Source organism: Ornithodoros turicata, chromosome 5, assembly GCF_037126465.1.
Source record: "Ornithodoros turicata isolate Travis chromosome 5, ASM3712646v1, whole genome shotgun sequence".
Taxonomy (NCBI): Eukaryota; Metazoa; Arthropoda; class Arachnida; order Ixodida; family Argasidae; genus Ornithodoros; species Ornithodoros turicata.
In genome coordinates, this window is record NC_088205.1 from 60,430,494 (window position 1) to 60,441,201 (window position 10,708).

The 10,708-nt window shown below is 43.9% G+C and overlaps 1 protein-coding gene across 1 annotated transcript; it reads left to right on the forward strand.

The window, feature by feature from the left end:
- Positions 1-1,908: 1,908 nt before the first annotated feature.
- On the forward strand, positions 1,909-3,195 carry LOC135396104 (uncharacterized). Its single transcript, XM_064627147.1, has 2 exons — positions 1,909-2,200; positions 2,811-3,195. Exons 1-2 carry the CDS (start codon positions 1,914-1,916, stop codon positions 3,172-3,174), a joined length of 651 nt encoding a protein of 216 aa, XP_064483217.1. The 5' UTR covers positions 1,909-1,913; the 3' UTR covers positions 3,175-3,195.
- The last annotated feature ends 7,513 nt before the right edge of the window (positions 3,196-10,708 follow it).

Genomic DNA, 10,708 nt, shown 5'->3' on the forward strand with positions numbered 1-10,708 from the left:
CAGCGGGGACAACAGCTACTTTCATAAGTACTTTCGCATGGGTCCCGAAGTTCTCGACATGCTGCACAAGTTGGTCGAAGATGATCTGCGAAAGGCCCACCTCTGCAGAGAACCGATTTCGTCAGCTGAGCGACTTGCATTTACACTGAGGTAACAGGAACGGGCGATCGTACCCTTCGAACTGCACATAACAGAAGCATAACTGCACCCACTGGTGCCCTCGAATAACTTTGTAATCAACGCAGCCAAAACCAAGGTTATGTCTTTCTCTCGTAAAGCTAACATAGTCTCTTATGACTACAGTTCCAGCACAAATGTCATCTCACGTGCTATAATTTGGACCCTCACCGAAGCTGTCCAAAAAAAAAGTGATTCATATTTTGCACTATCTATCCGTCACACCCAGGGACTCCAGTTGTACAATTATGAATAACTGCTCCACCACGTTGGCCTCATTCCCCTTTCAACTCAGTGCAACATTACCGATGCCACTTTCTTATACAAGTCCATACATTCACAAATTGACTGCCCCACAGTTGCTAGGATCTCTGCATTTTGCTATTTCATGCATATCGCTATGGAAGCGTGCAACATATTTTTCTCCCGGACATTCTGAAGTTTTTCTTATTGCGTATAATTTCTACAATCATTTATTTATAATTTATTAATTCATTGCTAGCTTCACATATCTGTAATTTGCAATGTATTATATAAGATATGCCTTTAATTTTAGATATAAGCAATCTATCCAGCAACATTATTGCATATATGTTCTGTGAACTATATGTGTGCTACGTAAGCTGTGTGTGTATTGTCCATTTCCTCGGCATGTGTCGTCTTTAGGCATTATGTAATACTTTGTGAGCGTACACCAACACCAAAGCCCTCGAGGCTGTTCTTGGGCACACAATGAAAAAGCGTTATTATTATTATTACTAATTCGCTAAGCAGTGGTTCACTATACTCTCAAAGAATGAGCAAACAAAGCCTAGTGAACTGGGGTCTCACGACTTCTTTGTCTCTTTCACAGGTACCTGTCATCCGGCTTAGATGTTAAGGATGTAGCAATGGCCTTCAGAGTGGGACTTGAAACTGCACGAGAGGCTATTCACCTAACTTGCAATGTTCTCTGGGAAAGACTGAGGGACCTGTACATGAAGGTATAGGTTGGCAGCTAGTCATAATCACGTGCACATGCACACAGAATATGCAATTATAACTTGTGTATTTTGCTCAACAGCCACCAGGTCCTGCAGAATGGGCAGACATTGCGAGAGGCTTTGATGAACGGTGGCAGTTTCCAAACTGTCTAGGGGCAGTTGACGGCAAACACGTCAGAATTGTTGCGCCGAAAAAAACTGGGTCCCAGTACTACAACTACAAGGTAACAGCATTTTTTATTCATACTTAAATGTTACAATATTCAGCATATGCAGCATTAGCCTATTGGCTTGTTGGCCATACCAGTCAGCCACAAGATATTGGGGCAATAATTGCTACAAACTTGTAACTTGCATTATAGAGTAGACCAGTGGTTCTCAACAATCCTTTCTTTGGACTCCTAGTATAGAACTTGTATGAAAAGGTTAACAAATATTTTGTATGATTCTACCATTTCATGGCTCCTGTTATGTCGAATGTACGATGCAGTATCTCGATAATTATTTCTGTAAACGATGACAACTTTGTCATCCGCATACCGGAAAATTGTGCTTTGTACACCTTATTTACATATACATTAAAACAGATGTTCATGTACATCTCTTTCCGACGCAGTTGATGTAACCCAAATTTTTTTGTTCTCTGAGTATCACATACAGAATGTCATAGCTGTGTCACATAGCTCTGTTGCTACTTGTGTGCATATTTATTAAGGTATTCTTGTCCTCTAGGGGACATTTTCGATAGTCCTGATGGCTGTCGTAGACAGCCGCTACAGGTTTGTCCTGATTGATGTTGGCGCTGAGGGACGACAAAGTGATTCTGGAGTGTTCAAGGCATCTCCAATTGGCCACCACCTTGAAAGCGGCACCTTGGACACCCCAGGGTTGAAGAAACTGCCTGGAAGCGACCTGGTGACTCCCCACGTGTTTATTGGTGATGAGGCGTTCCAACTGCGACCTGATTTTCTGAGGCCCTACCCAGGCCTCGGCCTGCCTACAGAAAAGAGGGTCTTCAACTTACGGTTGAGCCGTGCCAGGTAATGCATATATTTTGCAAAGTTCTAGATATACAATTACTTTTACATGTTGCTTCTTAGCACTTTTATGGCAGCATAACAGTACCTCAGTTGTATGGTTTTGTACTGTTTCATGTAGAGTACTTATGCATATTTGTGTAGCATTTTGCAAGCCACACAGTTACTTGGACTGAGACGAAAATGTGGGTAAATGTTAAGGGCATCTTCATTAATTTAGAAGAAGTGTTTTATGCATGAAACTGTATGTTATGGAAATGTTACACTAAAGTGTAACATGCCATGACAGACACGTGTGGGGTAATATAATTGTGGCCTACAAGTTGAACTGAGCAAGGAGCCAAAAAATCCACGAAGTAAGAAAGGAAACAGAAAATAGCATAAGAACATGCAGACAAAACCACATGGTCATTTTTGTAACTTGAAGAGGTGCTGCGTCCACAGAAGTCTCGTTTTAAGTGTGTGCAGAACCTCCTAACAATATAATTGTGTTTCATTTCCTTATGTTAATGTTTTCTGCTCTGTTCTGTTTTTTGTGTTTTTTTCCTAGTTGTCTTTCTACAAACTTGTATGAGCTCAATATTCTTATACATGCCATTTACATTGCATGTAGGAACTGCGTTGAAAACGCATTCGGCATTCTCTGCGCACGGTGGAGGATCCTGTTGAGGACCATCAACTTAATACCAGAAAATGCAGATGGTGTTGTAAAGGCAGCTTGTGTGCTTCACAATTTCCTGAGCACTCACAACAATGACACTGTGGGCTATGGTGACAATCAGGATGTCTACAGCAACATTACTGAAGGAAGATGGCATCAGGAGCTGGAGGGTTGTTCAATGTTGCCTTCTCTGCATCGCACCCATGCAAGAAACTTCAGCAGGGATGCCGCTGCAAGCAGGGAAGCATTTACTAAATACTTCTGTAGTCCAGCTGGGGAGTTGTCATGGCAGTGGGCAAGGGTACAACCACAGTGAAGGGCAGTTTCTTCATGAAAGATGTGCATTAGGATTGTCACCTCTCCGGATTTCACCTGAACAGTTATGGAATTGAAGTCTTGCTTTTTGTGTCTGGGTGAAGGTGAAATGCATACAGTGGATAGGTGCACAGCTCACCATAGAGTGCATAGTTTGAGATAGCTCACACAGAACTGGGCACAATGTAAATGAAATTGATAGGACCAATAAAAATGCAACGTTATGCATTCCAGCTGGCCAAAAAGGGGTTGTGACAGGTCATCCCAGGTTATCCCAGATAAACATAAAAAATTGTTATTTGCACTGATGTGAACCTGCACTGAAAGAATAGAAGCATAGAAGCAAAGAAAATAGGCACCTCGGATACCAAGGCGTATGTGCCTCTCTCATCACAGACCTCACTGCCGCCAGTGAGGTAGCGCACAAGAAGTCACGTGCTTACAGCTGCCCATAAAAATCCATGCAACTCTGAGGTCTGAGACGTCTGCGCTTTGCTCGGCGGTGTGCTTGAGGGCTTGTATCTCACTAGGTACGGCACATAGAAGAATAACTTTTTCCCCCTTGTATTTAGCTGCAGTGCAATGTGTCCACGACGTAATGAACCACATCTATGCAAGTGTCTCAACCCCGTGAATTCTTATCTAGGCTTTCGGCGTGACCAGGCTGTCCTGGCTTTCTGTAGTCTGAGGTAACTAAAACAATGTTTGGGTACAGAAAAAAAACTTTTGATACATCGTAGTAATTCAAATGCAAAGCCCACTGCGTTTCCCCCCCCCCCCCCATGTCATTGGCTGATGGAGAAGGTGGCAACCCTAATGTACATATGAATAGTGACTCCTTTTGTTACATGAAAACAAATGTGAATGGTTATAGGCTGTGAATATGGCTGTGTTGGACTTTATGTTTTGTATAGTACTATTGTATAAATTTTGTGTGTTGTGGGGGTTGTTCTACAAACGTCGCTTGATGAATTATTCGTGAATAGACGCTGCTGTTGAAATCCTTTTCCATAGAAAGCTCTCAGTTTAAACTGTTCCTAATCTCCCTTTTTGTTGTGTGTCATCAACTGCATCTTTCAAAGTACCCAGTCTACTGCATATGAAGTTCATCAGTAATGTTAGATTGGTTATTCATTATTGTCAAATGGTAAAACCAAGGTATTGTTGTACAACATTGAGATATGTTTATTGCAAAGTCATTTCTTCATGGAGAAACTCAAGCAGGTAGCATGTTAAGCTATATAATGTTATTGCAGGCAGCAATGCTGCTTGCATGTGCTTTCCCACAGGATTTCCACCTGCAAAAATAGCATCGGTGCTGCCACGTACAGCTTTTTTCTATCTGTACAGGAGGGAAATTACAGTGTATATGTACATATTCCTATACCATATACATACACAGTGCTCTAGATATGTTGCATAGGTGACCAGCAGCTCGAACCTTTTTTTTTTAACAGCGGTAATACTCTCCACTTATTGTGATGCATCATTGACTGTGTATTTGGAATACACCCACTATGCTGTATACATTGTTGATACTGTATCATGTTGTACATTTTTGTCTACTTGTGAAATAACATGCGGTTGCACAGCACATACTACTATTTATTGCCTGCTCATTTCTTCATACCTGTGGAAAACGTCCAACAATTCAACTCTCAAACCATGCAAATACTCGCGTCGGCAGCGTCGCGCACCTTCTGCAATTATGTTTCCGAGGCTGTCATGTTCGTCGGGCCTTTGCTGCAGCTGCAGATCAATGAGACGCAGTTCAGCATCAAGACTTTCATGGTTGTTTGAGGTCCTGGTACGTTTTCTTCGTGGTTGGGAGGATAAAGGTTGGCGAAGTGGAGTGACAGGCTGGGTCTCACAGGGTCGTGTCGCATCATCTTCACATGGTATATGAGGAGAAGCTTGAGCAACTGGGGAAGGTGGGGCATGTGGTAACGAATGGGATATTGTAGGTGGTGATGTGCAGCTAGGGGTCAATCCCGAGAGGCAAACAGAACCTGTGTGCGATTCTGTCACCATACTCTCAAGTAATGACTGTGCTGTCTCACTGCTATTAGATGCAGGCAGGGGACACATCTGTAAATTTCCAGATGTCCTGGATAGAAAGCATGATGTCAGCAGTCGAATAGCATCGATGTTATAGATTTCGCAAACCAACACTGTCTGATCAAACAGGAGCTGCATGGATGACAGAATCATTTAAATCACCATGATGCAGGAATGCTGTTTCTAACGATCCTTGAATTCCAATACCAACAGTTACTTGGTCCGCATTCATCTTTTGCTCATTCGATGCATTTATGAAAGTATTTACACATATGTCAGCACAGTTTCCCTTAAAGTCTGCCCAGGATGCACATTCCCTAAGAACGTTAGTCATGATATTGCCCACCTTTGTGAGGTGACAAGTGATGGTGACATGACAAGTATTTAAAACCACCAAAATTTATTTTTGCCCATCCTTGTTCAAAACTAGAAAAAGAAAAGAAAAAAAAAGACAACAAGAGGAGTGTAAAAAAGACTTTGACCATGGTGCCCTAGTTGCTTACCTCCTGGTGTTGTATATGTCTTTAAGGAAGAATAACTGCTTAAAATGTGTCCAGTCGTCGCTGTCTGCATCCACTTCTTCGATATCTCCCGAGCCCGCGCCGCTCCTCTTCTTTTGCAATATCGCTTTGAGACGTTTCGCGAATGCATCTCGTAAGCTCTTCCATCTGTTTTGAACTTCCGTGACTGAATGGAGAGCAATGTGATTAATTGAACCGCGTTCAGTTTTCAGATTCGAATGTATCATAGCGTTCTACAGTAAAAGCAGCTTAGAATTACCGTTCCAGTTGAGCGTTTCGGCAACTTGAATCCACAAGAGGTGTTTTTTCTTCGGGTCCTTGTATTCACGACATCTCATATCCCATAGAGGCCTTCGCATGTGCACTTCAGCGACCAGCTTTTTATTTAAGAGTGCCTTTGACATTCCCGGTGAAACCATCTCAACTCCTCGAGGATGAAGAAAACACGACAAGAAGCAGACGACAGAAACTTAGAACCAGCAATGAGTACTTTATTTGACATCCAGAGGCCGGGTTGAGGAGAGGAGATTGCAAAAAGAATATACAGATGCTGTCAACAAAAGCTTTTACTGTTGTCACAGCTCAAGAACGATCCGAGAACAGTGATATGAACAGACGAGGGAGATAGCGTATGAACTGAAATTGAGGACGCAGGAGCATTCCTCTTGTGTAACGAACAAAGGCAAGTCGTCCCAGTTGCAAGACAGTTTGTTGCGAGCCCAAGAACGGATGGGAAGCTTCAGGAAGATGGCTTCAGTTGCTTGTTGAGTGCGACAGAATAAATAATAAAAAATGAAATGCGTATTCTTCGCGTGACTCCCTCGTCTACTTCGCAAACAACCATCGCAACAATCTGACTTGCAACTGCGACGACTTGCCTTTGTTCGTTGCATGAGAGGAATGTTCCTGCGTCCTCAATTTCAGTTCATGCGCTATCTCCCTTGTCTCTTTCATTTTGCGCTCACGAAATGGTAAATGGAACCCTCGGTACACACATCTCTACGCCGCACGCCATGATAGTTAGCTGTTCAGGCGGCAACTTCCGGCAAGACACCCAATTGGTCAGGAAGGACGCGTTACTTCCGGCGTCAACCGTCGAGATCTGCTCACCGCAGACGTCGGCGAAACTGGCCTGCTCCTATTGTTTTCGGAGTTCAGCGGAAAACCGTCGAGCCGTCGACGCTTTCCCGTCGAGAAAACGTCGTATGCGGGTCGCGCTATATACAAGCAGTACCTCTGTCCGTAACATAAGCGTCATAAACCACTTCCCCGTTTCCTTTTATCTCGCTGTTTGCGAACTGTTTGTGTGCTGTAGGGCGGCGGTTTTTGCGGTTGTCGTAGTTAACTTGAGGTGCACTTTTGACGTTCTGTGTTATAGAAGGACCAGGTGCTGCTGATCCAAGTCCCATCCATACATGAAACGGCATCAAACAATGTACGTGTGTGCACCACAATTTTTTCTGAGAGACCTGTTTTTACACTAAGGTCTTTACGACGCCTCTGACAAATTAGGATCTTCCTCTTCATCCATGTTCAAGAAGTAAAGAGAATGACTTGATGGCTTCTACTGACATCTCACAGCTGCATGCCAAGACAAAATAACTTGAAAGAAGGAAATGAAAAACAAAGGAAAAAAAGGTCCTTTTCAGGTCCACCCAAATCTTTGTGCAGAGGCTGACAACAACAACTTTATTGTGAGACGATGAATTATGCTGATGCAGCGTTGAGATTAAGCCCTTGTTTACGTTTTTGCAATGCTGTACATTACTGCTGGTTAAATGTAAAATGACCCACCTACCTCCAGACATTAAAGGGGCTACCAGAGATGTAGTGTCAATTCAACAGAAAAGCTGCATGTTCTATGAGGCACTGTCACATAAGCATTGGCCAAATTTGCTGTCCTGTGATCTTTGATATAGATATGCCGTAGGTAGTAATAGGCCTCTTACTGTAAAAGGGAGGAGCATTATTCGAGTAGTGGGGTCTGAGGCATGAGGGTCATTTCAGGATGTACTAACCCTTCCAAAATTTTACACTTGGTTTTGCCCAGAGATCGTTCCAGATCCCCCACAACACCCCGAGCTTTTTTTTCTGTGTACCACTGTTATAATGTAACCGCAGCCCCATTTTTTTTTTGCAACCCCCCCCCCCCCCCCCCCAAGCTTGAGGTTCTCGGTGAACTACTGATTGTGCGTTTGGAAAAGGTAAGTGAAGGTGGAACTCGTCTACCCTATGTTAATTACCCGAAGTTCATGAAACCGTCCAGAAATGTAAGGAACACACAATTCTAGATTTTCATTGCAACTGAAGTACTTACGAAGCTGTTTTTTTGTGAGACCCCGCTTCAGATCCCGGGGGACATTGCCAGTGTGGTGCACGCTGATAACTGTCTGTGCATAGCAAATAGTAAATATCTGTGCATGAAGAGTTGGATGTGGACTTGTGCAATGGCTCTTGAATGGTCAACACTCAGTCAACACAAAGATTTATTCACATTTGCGTAACTTATTGCCTGTCACTATAATAATTATTATAATACATAGACAAGAGGTAATGCTCTGGCAAGGGTCTCTGAAGTTAAAGTCTTGAAAGCTGTTTTCAAAACAGTGGTGCTAAAAACATTGGATCAATGACAGGTATCAAAATTTGTTTTGCTGTATCAAGGCAGAACAATCTTCCGTGGGAATGACAAATTGTGGACATTCCCAGACAGATGTATCACTTACTATGATAACGAGGTGTAACTGTACCATTAGTGAGTTATGAACATTACCTGAAATTACTTAACGTGTTATATCCCTCACATGCTATGCCAACGACAAGAAGCATTACACTACCATTAAAGGGACCATGAAATGATTTTCGAGGATTCCGAGTACTCTGCGGGAAACCGTTCTCATGATCCAGCACTATCGTACACACATCGACTTTTAACCGTATTCAGTACAACGGGGGCGCAGTTATCAGACAAAAATAGCAGGGCGTGACCGCTGGATATATGCCTTCGAAGTGGGCTTACGTCATCGCCACCCAATCCTCTCAGCCAACTGTGAACGACGAGGAAGACACACCCCGCCGGACCACGTGGATGCATGGTTTCGGTTTGGACAACAACGACATCGTATATCTCCCGTCGAAATCACTCGAAATATGGCGAAAGGCAAATTATCAGCAATTGAGGAAGAGGTTATGCGACACATACAGCGTCTATGGATCGTTCAGAAGCTCGTAAAATGTCACCGACGAAGGTATGTTCTGACGCAGAAGAAGTTCAAAGAGGAAAACGTGCTCCGGTAACCATGCTGACAGTCAACAGCTATATTACATTTCACGTAGGATTCTGTGTCAACGGTTAGTTACATTCGTGTCTCCAAGTCAAATTAAAACATATTACATGACAAAGTATGCAAGCTTATTTGAAAATTTTGCACTTTGCTCGCAAAAGTCCGTCCGCGAATCGGCAACATGTTCTGTGTATGATGTCACGGCCAGTTCGCCTCGGAGGCGGGCCGTAGCAGCTGCCGTTCACGCCTGTGGTAAATATAGAATATTTTCGCTATTTGTACGATTTTCAACTTCATATTTCACAGAGTGAATGCTTTAGTACAGGGGAACTAATGATCGTGGGCTTGTCAAAAATCCTTTCATGGTCCCTTTAAAAGTATAACTGTCACTTATGGCCAGGTAGTTTATTGCTCCTGTATATTTCTTTGCACTTCTCGGGATTACTGTGGTAACACAGATACAGTACTGTCTCTCACTTCTCAATTGGAAACTACACAAGTCTGTTATGGTGTAGGCGTGAACAGGAAATGAGGCACACTAAAGATGACAGCCCTGATAAGACCGGGATGGAAAAACGTTGGCGAATCATGCGGACGACACACCCAGGTATCTGTCGTCTGTTCCTCGGTCCAAGGAATCTCCAAACTCAGCTTGTAAACACACAATAAGCAGTGAACCTGACGTAGCTGTAAAAAGAAAGGACACTTTCCTAAACACGTAGCACAGTCATTCACGTCACGTCATCAATCACGTGACAATCATTCTAATTCTAACCAGGCCCTTGAGTTGCACAGTTGGTCAGAGCCTTCGTAACTTTCATGGGGCATTCGTCGTGTGTGCAAACAACGACGAGAACTACGAAAATAAGGATGGCTCAACGTGCCTATCTATCGTGGGTACAGTAGGCGAAGACTGTGATCGTCGCTGCAATACTGCAGTGGATGCACCACCAGAAGTTCTGGCCGAGGACAGAGAGCTGGGAACAAAGTGTGATGCGTGCTTACACTGTACTTCGCCGTCATTGCACAACTCTGCCACTTCACCAGCACTGCAGCATATAGCTATTCACCGGGTTCCTGGGGAGCACAGACGCCGCACAGACATTTGGATTGTTTCCTGCGTCGTAGTGAATGTCACGGGATCAAGTATTGAGCACCCGATCGTGAACGTACCTAAAGCAGTGGTCCTGAGGCTCGTTCTGTTGCGCTAACGCAGCTGCGGCACGTACATCACAAGCGACTTGCAGAGGAAGCGGATTCGTCGAATATGGGCCGTCATCAAACATGTATATTCGTCACGGGAGCTATTACTATAGGCATTTGAACAGCACGATTCGCCACTTCCGTGTTCCGAGTCCGCCATCTCCGTATGTGCCTTCGCCTTCGTCTCCCTGACTTTGCTCATGCAAGCTGCAAGCCGCGGGGCTCCTCTGGCTCGCCGCGTTCTTATTGGTCAGATTCCTTGTGACGTTGCTAAAGATTCTCAGCAGGGAGTTCCGCTTGAAGCCCGCATCCGTCGTCTGCTGTAGCGCCGCATACACATGAATTATGCAAAAAGTATTCCGTCGATCGGGATGGGACTTTCGGAGTCAAGGGCAGTGAAGGACGGGGAATCTCATTTCACTGTGGTTTCGGAATCGATCTGTGGTCGATGCGACTGTCCCTTTAAGGC

What these genes read in the sequence shown, in the direction of transcription:
- LOC135396104 (XM_064627147.1), top strand. Translation starts at nt 1,914, where the DNA reads ATGGCTGTCGTAGACAGCCGCTACAGGTTTGTCCTGATTGATGTTGGC. An exon ending in TTACGGTTGAGCCGTGCCAG is followed by an intron (nt 2,201 to 2,810) that starts GTAATGCATATA and finishes CATTGCATGTAG; the next exon opens with GAACTGCGTTGAAAACGCAT.